The 19,950-nt window shown below is 40.0% G+C and overlaps 1 protein-coding gene across 1 annotated transcript in view; it reads right to left on the reverse strand.

Annotated features, from left to right (window-relative positions):
• The window catches only part of SLC10A7 (solute carrier family 10 member 7), a 271,785-nt gene that overhangs the window by 21,884 nt on the left and 229,951 nt on the right, over positions 1-19,950 (reverse strand). The window contains exons 8-10 of the mRNA XM_080796639.1: positions 18,926-19,091; positions 17,919-17,970; positions 8,868-8,941 (exon numbers count right to left, since the gene is read on the reverse strand). Of these exons, the coding sequence (XP_080652765.1) occupies positions 8,868-8,941; positions 17,919-17,970; positions 18,926-19,091 (292 nt within the window). The remainder of the gene's footprint in view (positions 1-8,867; positions 8,942-17,918; positions 17,971-18,925; positions 19,092-19,950) is intronic.

The raw sequence follows: 19,950 nt of genomic DNA on the forward strand, positions 1-19,950 counted from the left end.
CTTAAGGTACCCCTCTGAAGGGTCAAGATTCTAAAGCTGAATACCTTTTTAAAATCAGAGAATTACTGAATGTTAGAATGAGAAGGGCCCCAGAGAGCATCTAGCCTAAATTTTCATAGCTAGTGAACCACAGGACTGACACTAGAGCGCAAGACTTCCTGAAGAACCCCCATTACAGCTCAGCACCGGGGTAAGAGCCCTCCGGTGTAAGTTCTGGCCCTGCCCCCGGGGTCACGTGACTTGGGCAAGTTGCTTATCACTTAGGAACCTCACTTTCCTTATCCTAACTGATCGCAGGAGTGATGTGAGCTGGTGTGTGTAAAGGACTGTTGGGAGGTGACCTACACCCTGGGGGCGGGGTGTCAGGCATAAGTTTCAGTCTTTCCAGCAGATAAGGTGTAGTGGCCAAAGAAAGAATTTTAAGGTAGGTAAAGGTGAGCCACACCCACACGAGCCGGGTTTGAATGAAAAAGCAAGCTGCCACGCATACCGGTATTTGTAACTGAACATATATTAGTCACGTGCAAAAATAGTTTACACAATTTATCCAGTCAACTCAAAGGCCCAGCTCTGACCTTTCAAGTGCTCTCATTAGACGCTTGCATGTGGTCTCTCAAAACACACACAGCAACATTCCAAGCAGGATTCTGTGACCCTTACAGTCAGCCTCGGGCAACCACCGAGCCTCCTTGGGGCAGCAGGGCTCAAAACCAGGTAGGATGAGCCTCCAGCACAGCCCTGAGGATCTCAGATTCAAGTCACTGGGTTTTCTAGATTCTCTGTAGCAAGTAGGAAGTGTCTCTACAGTTTTCAGGCAGTCTACTGATCAGTGAGAGTCCATTTATTACACACAAAGTAACAAGTCGGTAATTTCATCAATAACAACCTATTTCAGAATTCATTAGCTGATCAGCAAAATCTCTGGTTGACAGAGATACAGATAACACAAGCATTTGTTGGAGCTGCCTTTGGAGTATTTCCTTTCTGATAAAATAGTAGCTGAGTATTTTCCATTAGAGCCACTGGCCATCCCTGGTGCTGAACTTTAACTACTACATACACACATGATGCCACACTGTGAATACAAAAGTATTTTCAAGTTAACGGCTTCATGTAACCAGCACACAGCACGGTGTTTGCCTATTAACTACCCAATTATGGTTAGCTGTTAGCATTATTCCTACTACTACTGAAAACATGATGAATAGAGACACAATTGAAAAATAAATTTAAAAAGTATAGAAACTCTGTAATATAAACTGTATTAATAAAATCTAAAATCTAAATGTATTAATAAAATCTAAATATTACCTTGAATCAAGAATATTTCTGAGTTTTAATTTAGCTCTGGTTCCTACCTGGTATCAGAAATTTGAGCTAAAGTTCTATTTAAAAAAAGACAGTAGAAGCTAAAGCCTGTATAGTAACTATCTGAGGAAGAGGATAAAATCTCACCAAGTAGGTATAAGGTAATACTTCTCAGACCTTGGATTATGACCCATTAATGAGTTGCAAATCAACTTAATGGGTTTTATCTACCACTTGGATAGAATATGGAATGCATCATATACAGTAAGAGTGGATGTTATTTTGTAAAGCAGCGCATACGGGATCACACTGTAAAATGTGTTTCTGTCGGTTGCAGTTAAAAATGTTTGACAGTCTATGGCATAGGAAATGTGGACGAGGAGGATGGGGGTTCCGGGCGCTGATCTTCCCGATGAGTATCTCCTGGCGTATCTCTAAGATTTATGATACCTGAGGGTCAGGGTAATAAAACCAAAACCCAAAGAGGTTTTATCATCCTTAATTTTAGACTTGCTGCCTGGAGCCTGGGAACTTCCTACTTTTTTATTACATAAGTCTAGATATGCTAGTAATGATTTTCAGAGACCAAATTCAGAACCAAAAACTCAAAACAAAATAATTCCCCAAACCTCTGAAGAACAGAAGTGTACCAGTTAGAGAACTTATGTTTTTTTCTTTCTTTATATGGATCAGAAAATGGTACAAAATGATGGATACTCCTGCACTTTTTTTTCCAGCATAGTAGTAAAATTCATTGTGTCTATAATTTCAGTGGCATCTTTAAGAATCTGTCAAACGGCAGAGGTCCCAAACTGCCTTTCCTTACACAACTGCAATTCCAGTGGCAAACCGCAGGACAGAAATATATTTAGGGCTCTGGCCCACACACAAACTTCAATTTTTTGTCTCTACTCTGGATTTCAGTTTCCATTTTAACAGTTCATTGTCATACAGCACTATGGCTCTTAGTTTGCTAGAAAAGAGTGCAGACAGTGATGCCTCATGAAAGGTAAGGGCTGACTCATCAAGACTCACTTTAAATAGAAAATAGAGTATAACTTTTTTTTGGCTATTATGTCTTGAAATCTTTATTTTATTTATTTTTAATTTTTTATTTAAATTCAATTTAGTTTACATATAGTCTATTATTAGTTTCAGGGGTAGAATTTACTGATTCATCAGTTGCATGTAACACCCAGTACTCATTACATCAAGTACCCTCCTTAATGCCCATAACCTGTTACCCCATCTCCCTGCCTACCTTCCCTCCAGCAACCCTCAGGTTTTTTCCTAGAGTTAAGAGTCTCGTATGGTTTGCCTCCCTTTCTGTTTTACATTGCTGCTAGTAATGCAAACTGAGGCAACCACCTAGAAGACAGTGTGGAGTTTCCTGAAAAAGTTAAAAATAGAACCGTCCTATGACCCAGCAACGGCACTACTAGGTATTCATCCAAAGGCTACAAACATAGTGATTCAAAGCAGCACATATACCCCAATGTTTACAGCAGCAATGTCCACAATAGCCAAACCGTGGAAAAAGCCCAGATGTCCACTGACAGATGAATGGATAAGGAAGATGTGGTACATGTGTACACACACACACACACACACACACACACACACACACACACACACAGGAATATTACTCAGCCATCAAAAAGAATGAAATCTTCCTATTTGCAATGATGTGGATGGAACTAGAGGGGTACTATGCTAAGCGAAGTAACTGAGTCAGAGAAAGACCAATACCATATGATTTTGCTCATATGTGGAATTTAAAAAACAAAACAGATGAATATTGGGGAAGGGCAGAATATAGCTTTTTGTTACTAAAGAAGGTAGAAGGAATGAGTGCCAGTTTATGCCTGGGCCACATGGAAATACGTGCTTATGGGGACAATTATAGATATTAAGTATTTTTAAACTGTTTTATAAGCAGCAATGTCATCAGAAGTGATTTTCTTTTCTAAAGAATTAACAACATATTTCAAATGCACACTGAGATTGCACATTTACAATATTTGGAATCAGGACAGTACTTTTTGGTCTTCAAAGTGCTTTCATATCTTATTATCCAATACAGTTCTGGAAGTTAGGAGGCAGGGAATCCAGTCTCTATTAGTTATACGACCTGGGATGTTTGTAAAATTTTTCCAGGCTCTTATTTCTTTGTAGGCAAAATAAGACAATTACTGACCTGCTGATATTCAAGGTTTTGGGGTTAGGTAATTTAATGAGCTCAATGCTTTAAAAAGTGCTTCCCCCCAAAAAAATAAAAAAAAAATAAAAAATAAAAAAATAAAAAGTGCTTCCCAATTGTGGGGCAGTTTTATTAAGACAACAGTCTCTTTATGCCAAATAGAGTAAGCTTTAAGGGAAAAGAACTACAGAAATGCAAACTTTCCCATTTCAATCCCATTTCCTCTTGAGAAAATAACGTGGGTTATTAAATGATCTTTCCAGCCCAAGTTAGGGACAGGTAGTCCTGTCACATTCTCAAATAGCTTCCAAGTAAAACTGCAAATAAGATCCTTTGCAGATTCTGTGTCTCCGGTGAAACTCTTCAGAATATGAAGGTATTTTTAAATCTTTTTTGGGAGAGGCAAGAGCCATTATTTCCTTTTGTGCAATACCGTAACGTTATTTATATAACTATTTATGAACTTTTTTCTCTTTTACACACTGCAGGGAAACTGTTATCTTAAAGAACAGAAATATCAGTCACTGAGCACAGACTTAAGCCAGGGAGGAATGTCATGTGTCGTCTTGTTCATCTTCTCATTTCACAGATGAGGAAACTGAGGCCCACAGCAGTTACGTGATTTGTTTCAGCTTTTGGTGAGAGAATTGGAAGTTGAATCCAGACTAGAATGAGGAATGTGTTCTTTCCACTCTTTGCAGAGTCCCACGCCTTAGCAAAAAGTTATATTCTTTTTGCTTAGTGCACGGTTTCTTGTCACAGTTCAGCTGTGTAGCTGCAACCGTGGCCTCATAACGAAGGGTAAATATCGTGAGGGAATACCTGCCTTGATTCATCTTTGTGTGTGGCGTCCACAAATGGTAAGACATACAGTGGACTTTTAATAATCATTGATCATGATACTCTAAAATTTCCATGGCATTCTTCCAACTCAGAAATGTTTTTTGAAAGAAGACATGACTGAGAATCTCACAACTGACTGCCAATAGTCAGCTGACACGCCATGAGAGTGTGTGCTTTCATTTTGCTATTTAAAAACATGACAAATGAACATAAACATACACTTAAGGACCTCAAACACCCTGAAACATTCTCTTTCATGGTGTTGTGAGAATGCTTTTGTACACATACTGGAACTCCAGATAAACAAAGTGATTTGAATACTCAAGAGAAAAAGGTAAATAAAATAAAAGTAAAATACTAATTCCTGGGATTGAATTTCTTTCTTGATGAGATCTCTTGACTGACCGTGCACTGAGCCATTGTTAACCAGGATGCAAGCTGTTCTTCCATCTCTGCTACGTACAATATCTTGTCATTATGATGACACAGACTATCACTATACAAATATCGGCATCAAACTAGAGAATACTTTGGTGGAGTTCATGGCTTTTACAGCAATCCACAGCAAGTGATGCTGTCTTGACAAAATATAAAATTTCCTCCAACCCTGAGCCGAAGCTCAAGGAGAGCAGCAAACAAGCCCTGTAGTATTGTTTTAGATGAAGCACAGTGATAGCTCTGTGCTTCCTTCAGGCCTCCTCTTTCTTCCTGAACGAACTCCAGGGAATGGCATCATGTCAGGCTTTCCAGATGGATTATGTGAAGCCATAGCTCAATGTCATTTTCAATAGGAAGCCTCATAATTAAAGGTCAAATAGTCACTTCATCTGCAATCAATCAATAGAAAAAGTACTAATACGAAGAACTAATCAATCAATGGCAAATGCACTAATAAAAGCAATGAATCAAATTTAGCATCTGTGTAGATGCAAGTATACTGGAGAGATGGAGACAGGGCAAAAGCAAGAACAATAAAATAAACTGAAGTGTGTGTATAAGGGAATATTCAGAAGGCTTCTCAAGCAAGAGTTTTCATCTTTGGTTCATTAGTTACCTGGGTACCACTTGGCCTACAATGATTTATTCTTAAATACAAATACTGTATATAAGACTGAATGGTATCTCGTAAGGCTTACTTAATATATTCTATTGGAGGTGTTACATGTGTTTATTGTGTGCGTACAAAATCACTAAAAGAAATATTTTGATAGTGATCTCAAGAAGGGATAGATGCTTTTTCTAAATGCCAAATAGATATATTATAATCTATTGTATTTCATCATTGTGTGAGAGGTGAGAGATAGTATAACTCTGAGTGATATGATCTGAAATACGTTCCCTGCTTTCTGGAATCTGATGTTCTTTCATTTCCATGCAGACAAGAGTTCCCTTAGGGTAATTACTGGCCTGTAGCTCAGGCGACTATCATGGGGCATCCTCTATACCAGTGATGTCAGGCCACCAGAAGAGGGGAGCACTCAATGCATTTTGTGAAAATGGATGCAGTGAAATTATACGGCTTACCAAGCCCATTCTAGCGATGCTGAGCCAAACTCCCCTTGCTACAGAAAATAAGGGTGCTGCTGGAACAAGGACTATCCATGGCACCTCACTGAGATAAGCAGCAAAGAGGTCATACTTATAAATGCTACCTGGGAGTCTGCAGGAAGGAAGCCATGTATGATCAAGGCATGATAGACTAGTTAGGTTGGAAGTAAAATTCTTGAATCTAAGAGCTAAGGAAACCGAAGCCCGGGGACGTCTCAGTGGAAGAGTGAGGACAAGTATTTCGGTCTTGCAATTCTAAGAGTGCTCAAGGCTATCATCTTATGGAATTAACAAAGGATTTAGACTCTATGGTTACTTAGCTACCATGCTAGTATCTTATTGGAGGATCTAAGGACCTACTTCAGGGGAGAACGCAGCAGAAACAAAGTACATAAGCAGACAAAAGTCAAGTTAACTCAGCCCTTTTTAGCAAAACAGCTACTTCTGATGGGTGTTCAGCGCACCTGTTTACCTGAAAATCAGGTTTCAGAAAGCATCAAGAACAGAATAACATCGCTTTGAGACTACAAAAAATGAAGAGACAAACAAGTAAAGGATCTGATGGGTAGGTGTTTTACTTATAGAAAAGGAAAGAACACTGATGTTGCTGCAGTACGCTTCTTGGGTTGAGCTATTTGCTCCGCACGGCCAGCTCCGGCACAGAAGAACATCAAAGAGAGACAAAACATCCATTTGTGTTTTTGGAAAGAAGACCCTTCGGGGTGTGTGGGGTTTAAAGCCCACGCAGCAATGCGGGAGCGTATTTGGTGCCGCCGCGCTCAGCATCTCCGCTGAGGACATGAGCTCATTGGATCCCTGGCTCTGGACATCTGAGGCATCTGGCAGCTCTTGCCTCTGGACGCCCTACCTTTATAACAGCGCCTTACATTTTAGGAGACCTGGAGCACGAGCCATCACAGCACAGTACCAGCATGGGGTGGGGAGTGCAAGATGACTTCTTTGAAGTCAAAAATTAAACCACACCTATTACATGAAAATCCAGAGGACAAGGGGTCAGGGGACTGGACCCCAGAAATGGTAACACAGTTGTAAGTAAGTAATAGAGTTAGTAATAACTGATAACAACAGCTAGGTGAGGGCGCCTGGGTGGCTCAGTGGGTTAAGCCTCTGCCTTCGGCTCAGGTCATGATCTCAGGGTCCTGGGATCGAGCCCCACATCGGGCTCTCTGCTCCACAGGGAGTCTGCTTCCCTCTCTCTCTCTCTCTCTGCCTGCCTCTCTGCCTACTTGTGATCTCTGTCTATCAAATAAAAACAAACAAACAAACAAACAAACAAACAAAAAACGACAGCTAGGTGGGCTACAGAATTTAGTCCGTAGCAGTCTACACACAGTGCAATGATTGCACACATTCTGCCACGTACTGATTACCTATTACGTGTAAGTACTGTGCTAGGTACTTAACACATTTTGTTTTTAATCTTAATAAACTTCGTAAAGTGAGGATTATGCTGCCCCATTTTACAGATGAGAAAGCTAAGATTAAGGGGAGGTTAAGTGATTTGTCCAGAGTCACAAAGTCAGGATTGGAATGTGGATTCCAAAGCTCTCTCAACTTCAGTTTGATGATACTAAGAAGAAAGCCTAATAGACATACTGCAAGGTATGGATATTCAGTACAGTTAACCCTTGAACAACATGGGTTTGAACTACATGAGACTGCTTATACGTGGATCTTTTTTCTATCAACCCTGTACAGGACTGTAAATGTGTTTTCTCTTCCTTATGATTTTCTTAATAACATTTTCTTTTCTCTAACTGACTTTATTATAAGAACAAGGTATAGACATGTAACATACAAAATATGTGTTAGTTAACTGTTACCAGTGAGGCTTCTCATCAACAGTAGGCTATTGGTAGTTAAGTTTTGGGGGAGTCAAAAGTTATACAAGGATTTTTGACTGTGCGGGGGTGGGTTGGTTCCCCTAAGGCCCCCCCTTCATTATTCAAGAGTTAGCCGTTTATCATTTATTCAAATAAGCTGGAGGCCGAGACAGCAAGTGCTCCTTAGAGTTTGTCCAATTTTGAAATCATTGTCCAAATTTGGCAGGACTGACAATAGATTCTATAAACAAATATGCTCAGGGTTGATAAAAACGTCATGAAACATTTTCTAGCTTACAGACTGAACTTCTTTAACATGAACAGACAGAAATGTCATGACTTTTCATTCTCTTAAGTCTCATGCCAAAATGTAAAGAAATTTTTAAAGCGAGTTTTTACCGGTGTGTCTACTACCTCAAGGAGTTTGTGAATGATAAATGTTTCAAGAAGGTACTGATTTCTTAATGACTTTTAATGACTAAAAACATGGATTCAGATGCCTGGACGGGTTATTGGGATAATGCCACTACACAGGATAAAGTAGAAAACAGCACTTTTCTTCTTGATCTACTTTTGTCCATTAAATACATAGATATTTCAGTTTAGGTGCTAATCAGATTGAATTAATGATAACCACATTGTGTTTCTTATTGAAATAACATTCTGAAATGAACTTTAATGTCAATGTCACAATAGAGTAACGGTATCTCTACCCTGCTCCAAGCTTCCAAAAAATAAGTTAACCTTTTCCAGGGGCAACTTTAGAGCCTTCCAAAATGCCCATTCCTTTTCAGAAGTTCCTCACCCTTCCCATCCCTGCCATCGCTTCCCCCCAGCTTTTAATGTTCACATACTATAATGAAACTCTTTTATGAGAACCACAAACATAATTACAAATTAAGCTAAATCCTACACTATTAAATTTAGGCCTTCAAAAATTGGTTCAATCAAATAATGGTATTTAAAAGGAACGACCTGTCCTCACCTTGCTTTCGTTCTTTATCTAACAGAGCGGTTGATACTCCACTCCATTTAATTGGAAGAGCTGCTTAAATTTCAAAATCATAAGACGTAACTACCTGATGATAATATGCATTTGGTTTTTAACTCTGTGAATCACTTACCCAGTGTGAGGGATTTGTGCGTAGAACAGAAAATAATTGCCACAGTGTCTGCTGGTGTGAAACCCGAATTATTCCTAGGGGCAAAAAGAGTGTTTTACAAATACTTGTATAAAAAGCATACTTAACACATCCTAAATCAAATGTAGTACCTACCTTCATGTTAACATCCTTTTGATCAATCCTGGTGACAGAAGTAATTCTATGCCCAAATGTAGAGAAGTGTCTGAATTTTTTTTAGAGAATCATTCCTGAGTCATTTATCCACAAAGAAGAAGTAAAAAAAATGTGTGGTGGACACCACTCCCCCCCCCCCTTCTTATCCCCCATTTCTAACCTCTGGCAACCACCAAGCTGTTCAAAAAAATTCATTTCAAAATGTTCTTTGTGTGGAAGGATATGGTATGTAACCTTGTAACCTTTTGGGGTCAGCTTTTTCCCTTCAGCATTATTCCCTGGACATTCATCCAAGTTGCTGTGTGTACCAATAGTTTATTCCTTTTATTGCTAAATAGCATTCCATGGTACGCATGTACCATAATTTGTTTAACCATTCACCTATGAAAGAAGAGCAGCACTGTATCTAGATATTGGTTATTAAAAATAAAGTTGCTCTAACAAATGTGTGGTAGAGGTCTCTGGAGATCACATAATCAGGCTGTGATGTAGGGCTTTGTAAAATCATGCAGTAAGGACCTGTGTTAGCAAAGTTACTAGGCTATCACTTGATATTAATTCCAGCAGTCAGAAAGAGTTAATGTATTTCTGTAATTGCTTCCCTCAAGAAGCAGCATAAAGCAGCAGCATACCTCTCTGTCAACAAACACACCCTTTGCAGGAATACCTGGTATGAACAAAGATTTAGCAGTAAATCTTTTTACTTTTTTATACAAGTAAAAAGTAAAAATTTCAGTAAAAATTACAAGTTTTCATTCCTTGAGCAGTTACTGTGTATCAGATACTCCTCTAAGGTTTGTAACATTTGAAGACAACTAACCCATAAAGTCGGTGATACAATACCCCTATGTACAGATGAGAAAACTGAGGCACAGAGAAGTTGTTTCACTTATCCAGGGCCCCAGAGCTAGAGAGTGACAGAGCCAGGATTTAAATCAAGTGTAGCTTCTGTGCCTATGCTCTTAACTGCTATGTTCTACTACTGTTATGTAATATATTAAGCATTAAAAAAAAAATCTCACTTAGCCAAAATCCATTAAATGTTATGGGAGTCAGTACTAGTGAATTTCATATTCAGATTTTCTATTTTAGAACATAAAGATTTAGAGAACCAGGAGCCAAAAGGGTTAGAAATGTTGTTAGTGTACTTGATATGTTAGAAACTATTCCTTCCTGCAGAATCAGGATTTGAAGGTACAGTAAGTCTGTTCATTCCTTGCCCTGAGTTAGCAAATGGAAAATGCTCCAGAACCTGACTCTATGTATACAATTGTGGATATAACAAGCAATCCAATTTTTAAGGGTCTCTAAAGAAAGTGATCCGACTGCTTTCCTTAGTAACCTCATCCTTACATATAACTTTCATTAGAAGAAAAATCTTCCTAAACAGATCCACACATCCTGTTTTCTTTGTTATATATACTCATTGGAGGGGAGAAGAGCTTATTCCTCCTCCTCCTCATCCCCTGTGTTAAGAGAATATGAAAATTGTCCTTTGGTGTTCTTTCCTCTGAAAAGTCATGTGTGCTCATGCTTCCTAACTAGTCTGATCTGGTCTTTTTGGATAACAACTTCCCAGTTTTTGGTGCCTTACCAAAGTTGAGAATTCTCATGGATATGTGTTACGTGAGTATAGTAAGATTGGCTTACTGTTCCCACATTTTATTATCATATTTATATTGTGGTGTCACTCCTCCTCTTAAACATTGAACTACATAGCTGACAGATTCCTTGATCCTTTTGTTCATCGTGTAGGCATACATATACATATCTATGTATATGATTGAGAAAGAGAAAAAGAGGGGGTGGGACGGTTATGGCACCAAAGAAAAGGATTATCTCAAGCTCGGCAGAGAATAGGGGATAATGATGGAGCACACAGAGAACCTTCTTGAAAGAAATAACCATTGAGCTGGGCTTTAAAGGACAGTTTTAGACATGGATGGGTGTGTATTTCAGGTAAGGGGACAGTGAGACTGAAATCTGGGGGCCAAGGGGGCAGTTGGCAAAGAACAGACTCCAGGCTGACTTGAGCACAGGGACACTGGCTTGTGACCAGGAGCGTGGACTTGACAAGACGGGCTACAGATGCTGGGAGGAATAACCACCCAGTGCGGTGCAAGAAAGACTGGCGATGATGAGGCCATGCAGGAAGTGGAAAGCTGTAAGGGCCTGAGGAATCACAGAGAGGCAGGGATGCTGGTAAGAGACATGAAGACAGAATTATAAGAACTTGTCAACTGTTGATGTGACTCTGTGAAATCTTCCTTCCCAGCAGCTTAAGACCACAGGCTTTGGGGGAAGACCCACCTGAATTTCAATCCAGACCATTCTTTTGCTTATATAGAAAATGGGGATAATACTGCTGGCCTCTTAGGGGTCATTGTGAGGATAAATGCCAGTGTTTGTTAAGAAGTTGGCACGTTGCAAGTGTTTAACTCAAGCTAGCTGATCTTTTTATTGTTACTGTTACTTTGAGAGAGGAGGAAGAATTAAAGAGAAATGAGAAGCTTCCAGCACATAGGCTTAAGAGGAGCACTAGGGTGTTAATGGAAATAGGGAAGGGAAGAGGCGGCCCAACAGGGTCTGGGCAGGAGGCCAAGGAGTGAACAGAATTTGTATTAGTGAGAGGGTACCATTTTTTTCAAGAAACTGGTAAAGAGAAGAAAAAGGTCATGGGAATCTGAACATGACCATGCAGAGAGAGTGAAGACCCAGTGGGTAGAAACAGCTGATGAAACCAGGTCCTTAGAGAGGTCCCAGAGGCGCAGGCTGTGAGATTAGCCTGAGAGGGCTTATTTCCTTCCAGAAGAAGACAGGGTGAGTGAAAAATACGGAAAATTTTTAGGTAGAGAATGGGAAAGGAGAGGGAATTTATGTCAGAGATTTTACTTGCTTTTTTTTTTTTTTTAAGTTTTTTTTTTGTTTAAGATTTTATTTATTTATTTGACAGACAGAGATCACAAGTAGGCAGAGAGACAGGCAGAGAGAGAGGGGGGGAAGCAGGCTCCCTGCTGAACAGAGAGCCCAATGTAGGGCTCAATCCCAGGACCCTGAGACCATGACCTGAGCTGAAGGCAGAGGCTTAACCCACTGAGCCACCCAGGCGCCCTGAGATTTTACTTGCTTTGTATGGCATGAGGCACTTCGCTCATCCAGAGTTTGAGGTAAGGCTGAAGCCAGGGACCCAAGAAGTCAGGAAAACTTGCAAGAGGCAGATCGGGGAGTAGGAAACAGAGTCAGTTCACAGTGACTTCTCCAGGAATGAAGGCCCACCTGTGCTTGCGGTGTTGGTGATGCTACAAAGGCCCTTGTTTATAACCCATTGTAGCTGCCTCTGGATTATGCAGTTGCTTTTGTTCTAAGAGAGTCCAGCAATACACTTCTCCTTTAGTGAACTTCGCTCTGCTTGCTACCGTGCTCGCTTCCAGGTGTCAAAATCTCTCTGGGGAAGAAGGCTCTGATTTAATCTGGCGTGGGCTGTCACGGATTAGAGCGGCACTTACAGTGCGGCTGGAGAGGGTATCTGCAAGACCTGTTCCCTTGTCCCATTTCAGGCAAGGTGGTTGAAGCTAGGCCCGCGTAGGGAAGCTTCCAGCCCCATCTGAGTTGGAACGCTGCCCTACGGGCTACTGACACAGGGTCCGTCGGTGGGGAGGGAGTATCCGCCCATAAAAATGGATCGCTTGAGGTTAAAAACAATATTCTCCCTAAACACTCCATCAGCAGAGAAACAGCCTGCCCCCCACCCCGGGCCGTGGGGAAAGCCAACAGAGCAAATGCTCACCAAAGCCTCCATCCATGTCGAGGAGGAGCAGGAAACACTGAGCCTTCTTCTAGGCACCTACTCCCAGTATTTCCTAATTCTTGGAATAGCCTTAGGTACTACCCCTTCCTGCCTTTTCCATAAAGGGAACTTGAAGCACAACAAGGGCAAACAACTTCTCTAAAGTCACACATCACCAGTCAGGAGGCTGCCCCAAACTGGAGACGAGCCTGCTTTCTGAGAAGGAAATCAAGAAAACAGAAACACCACCACACACTTTGGTGGATGAGCATGGCCACCTCAATAAGTAACCTTCCTTCAGCCACGTTCTGTAAAGAGGCGACCCAAGGGGAGCAAGTCAGGACAAGCCCCAGAAAAAGGAAGCATCCTGTGCATTTTATTTAAGTGGTAACGACTATAATTATTTTCAGTGATTAACGTCTCTATTGTGTCTGCTCACGCTCTTGAAAGGAATCACATTACTATTTATCTTCTAACTCTACCTTATCTCTTTTTAATATTGATTTTCTTTTTATCCTGTTTTTGTAATTCTTTTGATCACTTTGGCTTCCCTTGAGATGTTTATTTCCTTTTCTTCCCAACTGGTCTTTTTATGCTCTTTTACAAAGCTTTCAATCAGTGTTTTCCACATAATATTTATCTTGCCTTTCTCTGCAGTACTCACAAAGGAAAACATGTCAGAAGGTTTTACTAGTGGAATCACAGAATGTAGAGCAGAAAAGGTCCTCTGAGAGAGTTCCGTCTAAGCCCACGGTTTTTAGAGGAGGAAACGTCCATGTGAAATACGTTCTTTTGTTAACCTCTATACCTGTGTTTTGTCCTTACTTAATTTTAGGAGAAGCCCTCATCTGTCATTAGCTGTATTCCACTAAACAAGTTACCCAGAGTTCTGTGGCTTTGTTGCCTCGTGTCCGAAATGGTAAGACTTACCATTAATACTAATACCTGCCTTCCTCCCTCCCTCCTTTGCTCCCTCCCATACCTCCCTCCCTCCCAGGGCTACAGTGAGTGGCTGACTGCGACACCCGATTAAAAATGTACTGAGATAGGGATGAAAACACCTATACAAATATTCATAATTTTTCTTCTTTTTCCCTTTCTCAGTAGTTTCTTTTGTCACTGCAGTGATACTCTGGGTTTCTATTACTCCAGTTATCAGCTTTCCAAACTGTCTTTTATGTATTTTTTAAAGCTCACAATTACTGCTTTCTTTTTCTAACCTTTTCAACATTTTATGTTAACTCTGACAGCTTCCCCAGGTTGCAGACTATGGACAGGGTACTACGGACAGCTGACTCTTGATCTGATGAATCAACTCTCGTCTCCTAGCATCTGTGACAGTGTAACATCAAAGAGAATGTACTACAAAGCTAGAAATGCTAATTTCTTCTCTTCCATCATTAGTTTGTGCAATAATATAGCTAAATTGTTTTGGTATAATATTTGGCAGTTGCTTACATTTATTGAGCACTTAGTATATGCTAGGTGTTATGATGAGGGCTTTATGTGCATATTATTCAGTTCACCAAATGACTCTATGAGGTAGGTCCTACTCCTATGTCCATTTTAGTAATGCGATATGACAAAAGTCACAGTTATTAAGTAGGATTGAAACTCATGTCTGTCTGACTCTAGAATTGGAGTTTTTAACCCTGACATTATTCTGCTGACAAATAAGAATGCAGAGTAGTAACTCTCAAATATGTTTTAAATACTCAAAGTCGGAGTTCACATGCCAGACACCAGAAAGCTAACACATCAGGTCAGTAAATCTAAGAAATGTTAACTAGGTAGGAGGAGTGTTGTAGGAAAGTTGAATTTTCTTGGCTGGGTCTCTCCTGCTTTATGTTAAACTTCCGTCATCAGGGGTCAGTGGCATACTGTATAAAAAAAAGAAAGACTGGGACACCTGGGTGGCTCAGTGGGTTAAGCCTCTGCCTTCGGCTCAGGTCATGATCTCAGGGTCCTGGGATCGAGTCCCGCATCAGGCTCTCTGCTTGGTGGGGAGCCTGCTTCCTCCTCTCTCTCTCTCTCTCTCTCTGCTTGCCTCTCTGCCTACTTGTGATCTCTCTCTGCCAAGTAAATAAATAAAATCTAAAAAAGAAAGACTGATTTCCATGCTGAGATTTTTCTATCAACATCTGGACTGGTTATAGATTTAGTGAATTGGTTAAAAAAAAAGAGAGAGAGAGAGAGAGAAAGAAAACACAGGCCAATTTCACTAATTTTAAATAGAAAGAAACAAAAAGTAGGAAGAGAAAATGAAACTCAACAGAGTATATAAACCAGTGGGTCCTAGTTCACACTCTTGGTGTCTTTGACTAATTTGCTTGTGTGAGTAAACTTGAAGAATCCAGTTAAATACTCTCTATAGATTCCCTAACCAAAACAAGCACTTAAGAATTTTAAAAGTAATTGAAATAGTTTAGTGCAGTAGAAAAAGTGTGGGCAAATGTCAAATGGAAATGGATTTCAATTCCACACGTACTCTTTGCCATCTGTTATTAAACTACTAGACTCTGATTTTAGGAGAGCTATTAAACCAAACTACTCTAAGTATGGGTCCTTACCAGAAAACAGCAACAAGAATGTATCGTATCCTAGTCTTTGCTGTCAGACTTTCATGAAAGAACATACGTATGGTCCCTCGCACAGTGCCTGCCATAGAGCAGGGCTCAGTAAACACTGGTATCTTTTATTACTCTAAAAAAATCCTTAGGCACAAATGAGGTCTCTCATAGTGAAAAACAAAAAACAAAAAACAAAAATACAACCATCTTCTGAATTTTATTCAATTCAAAAATCCCTGGTTTTTAATGGACCAATGTGGGAGGAGTACAGTGATAGCCATTCCTTAGCCTGCTGTTTATCAAAGAAGGCACATATCTGACAGCTGAACAAGTTCAAAAGGCAATAGAACTTCACAGAATAAAAGGGTCTTAAGATCTCAAGGCCTTACGGAAATCCAGTCTCCTCCACACTGAAAATTCTCACTTTCCATTTAACCAGTGGGGTTAAATCTCCGCCCCAGCCCTCCTTCAGCCATTCCAGCAGTGGCTCTTTTGTGCTTTTCAGCATGTTTTCAGCCACTGATAGGACATCTGCATCTGACCCAGTCTGACAGGACAGGATGAGTGGCTCTACTTCTGCCACAAGGACCAGCACACAAACAGCCGGGGAAAGGCAAACATCTTTTCTAGGGGGACATAACAAACCATTTACGAAGAGAACTTTAAAATAGCTCCGACTCCTACACTACCCAATTAAGTCACATTTTCTCCATGTCTTAATGGCTCCAGGCTTCACTCTTCCTTTATAAATCACAACCACAAGCTAGGGAAAATGGTTCCGATTACACCAATCAATAAATTTTTATTGACTGTTTACAATCAGCCTCATGCGATGCCGAATGCCGTAAGAGCCAAGTGCCCAATGTGAGGGCTGAACCCAACGCTGCTCTGCCACTGTTTCAGATCTCAAAAACAACCTGGGCCCCGGGCGGTCTGGGAGGTTCAGTCAGTTAACCGCCCTACCGTCCTGAGATCCAGCCCCGCATCAGTCTGTGCTAAACGAGGAGCCTGCTTCAGATTCTCTCTCTCCCTCTGCCCCTTCCCCCCTGCTCCCATGTGCATGTGCACACACACTTTCTCTCCAAAAACAAACAAACAACAAACCAAACAAAAAAAAAAAAAACCCAGGCCATTTCCCTCGTGGCAACTCACTGCCATCACCCGGCAATCTGGCCTGAGCCTGCCTTTCTAGTTACTGTTATTATTTTTTAATCTTTTCCTACTCCTATTGTCCCACTCTGTGTGTGTGTGTGTGTGTGTGTGTGTGTGTGTGTGTGTCCCACATTTGCATTATTTTTCCCTCTACCAAGAAGTTCCTCTCTGCATCTTGTTTTGCTGGTTTGCTGAATAATTAGCCATTCTTTAAAATTCATGTCAAATCCCATCTCTTCCATGAAGCCTGGCTCTACCACTCTTTCTGGAAGTGCTTTCTTCTTTGAACTGACTATAGGTTGGCTCCCTGTCCACTGAGAGGACACTTAGTTATCAGACATATATCTAGTTATAAACTCATGCAAGGTCAGAAGCATCTCTTCTTTGTGGTACTCACTGTGGTAACTTCCTTGTACTGAAGGCTTAAGTATTATCTGTTGAATGTACGATTTGGTAGAAGAAGGTGTATTAGAGGTGAGCCTTTAAGAATAGGAAAGGTGAACTAGGGCATAGAGACCAATTTAATGAGGACAGCCTAAGCAAAGAGCAGAAATGAGAATGCATGAGGTCCCTCCAGGGAACAGCAAAGATTTTACCTCAACCTGAAGCTTAGACAGCCTGAATGCTAGTAGTAGTTCACTTAGCCCCCCAAAGTGAACTTTATTCTACAGGCTCTGGAACCACTGAAGATCTCTGATAAGAGCTATTATGACGCTATTATGATAAGAGACTATTATGAGAACTTTGAGTTATCGGAAGCAGTATGAAATACATAAGAAAAATTCATTTTAGAAATGAAGATACTTATAAGATATCCACTACAATAGTCCAGGGAGAAAAGAGGCAACAAGAGCCCGAATTAGGGAAGTGGCTTTGAGAGCTCAAAAAATATTACAGAGGTATTTTAAAAATATTTTAAAATATTTATATTTTAAATATTTTTTTAAAAATTTAAAAAATAATGATGCAAAGGATTCTTGTCTGAGTAACTCTGTGGATGGTGATTCCACTAACAATAAAGAAATGAGAGAGAAAGAGGCAGTACTGGGGAAAAATTTAATTCCATCTGGAGACTGAGGTCTTCTGAAGACCGGTGAAGATATCTAAATGGTTAGTGATAAATAGTGCTGGACCTCAGGAAAAACATTGGAATGCAAGGTCTCAGCATGAAAATCAACAGCAGGAAGCTGACAGCTCGAGCCAGCAGATTGGAGGAGGCCACCTAAGCACACAATGTGAGCAGGTGACACAGGGCCACGGACAAACCCTTCAGGATGTCTACAACCCGAGGGTGGCACATACGCCAAGTAAATAGCACGATTTGTCATTTAAAAAACTAACAACCACAAGAGATACTGTATCACTTACCTTGTTGAAAAGAGGAAGGTTAAAAGCATAAAACTCAGCTGGATAGAAAATACTGAAAAAAAAAAAAAGACTGAATCTAAATTAGGGGTATAAAAATATCTGTAGCATATTTACCATATGCTTAGTTTAATCTGCAACTTATTAACTCAAGTAGAAAAACAAACATACATTGCTAAACTGATAGAATCATCAAAGTTAGTGGTACTAAATTCATTCTTATGGAAGATATCCCCAGGCATCATCTATAATGTCTACTACTCTGCAAATCTAAAACCCTCCTTGATTTGAGACTTGGTTACTTAATTTGTTCAATTTAGAAAGAGCTGGTTTATGCTGTGGGTATTTATAGAAAACTGCATAACTGCAGTGGCATATAATATATATTTTGGAAACACTCATGTTGATTTTTAATAAGAAAATATTCTTAGGTATCCTTATAATTACAAATTTGTCTTGGCTATTACAGGATAAACAGAACAAAAAGTTGATTTCTGATCCTTGCAATTACTTGCATTTCATAGCTTGCTGCTTCTTAAAATGAAATGGTATTACCTTGGGTATAGTTTAGTAGAAAAGATGATGTAAATGTCCATATTTTAACTAACTCAGTCAACTATTATACTTAGAAAATGACAGTATTAAGTAAATAAATCCTACTTTTAACTCAAAATAAAGGGTAAGATTAGCTCAACGTTACAGTAAGATAAATTGGCAAAAAGTATTCAATCTAACATTTGAATGTGACAGATCCCATGGCTTCTTTCATCTGGCATCAACTACTATAAATCAAACATAAAAAACAAAGGACATTAAATCATAAATATGTAACTGATGTCTTCTTAAAGAACAGACACACAGGATAAAGTCACTGAGCACATATAAGATGCAGCTCAGTATTATTTTCTAATGAAATTAACATTCAAAATGAGTTTGGGGGACACAATTTCCTCTGCTTTGCTCCTGAGGAGACGGAGGGGATAGCAAAAATGTTCTATCTTCCAACTTACTTATGAACAGGATGAGAATAAGGCTGAATTTATCCAGGTCAATATTTGGGTTCGAGAACGTGTCGCAGAAGGTGGTGTAGATGATCATGAGGAGAACACTGCTGCTGATAGCACCAAAAGGTGGCTTCTTTCTTTCAAGCCAGTCCTTGATGTATCTTCGGACAATCTGAAATACAGAGATCAACAGGTTGCCTCTTTTCAAAGATGTAGGGAGTTGAGTTGGGCATTGCAAAGTGATTCTGACAGCAGAAAGACATAAAGGAAAGAGAATAATTTGGATGATGGCCACAGTGGATTTCAAAGCTTCCGTGCCACACCACTCTTCTTCTAGGGGATTTCGCATTTGTAGTGCAACTTCCACTGGTGTCCATAATGAGAGTAGATTTTCAACTGCATTCAAATCCATCCTTAATCATGCCAAATGCTCTTTGCTAGCTGTCACTGAGACATGCCCATTAAGCCTCCCCAAAGTTTATCTCCTCTGCTGATCCTAACGGATGTGTGTAATTATCATAGTCCCCTTTGCCTCAACAGACAATTCCAAGTGCAACTTTGGGAATCTTAAAAATCTGACATCTTCAAGAATTTCAAGACAGTAGGTAATCGAAAGTGATCCATGGAACATATTAATATTTAAAATGCAAGCAATGCACCAGAAGTTTTTAATTAAATTATAACTCATGCTTGAAAAGCAAAAGTGCATGTGTTGTGGGAGTTTAAATAATTCAAACTCTGAATATCTAGAGTTTTTGTGAATCCAAAGACAAATGCCATTTGCATGCTTTTAGAATTCCAGAATTAATACTTAAAAATGAAAAAACCTGTCCTAACTCTCCTACAAAAGGATGAGTGAATAAAGTTACACAGCAATCCTCTCTTCTTTAAAAATAAAATCAGATATTTGGGACGCCTGGGTGGCTCAGTGGGTTAAAGCCGCTGCCTTCGGCTCAGGTCATGATCCCATCGTCCTGGGATGGAGCCCCGCATCGGGCTCTCTGCTCAGCAGGGAGCCTGCTTCCTCCCTT

Source organism: Martes martes (genome assembly GCF_963455335.1).
Source record: "Martes martes genome assembly, chromosome: 2".
NCBI classification, from domain to species: Eukaryota; Metazoa; Chordata; class Mammalia; order Carnivora; family Mustelidae; genus Martes; species Martes martes.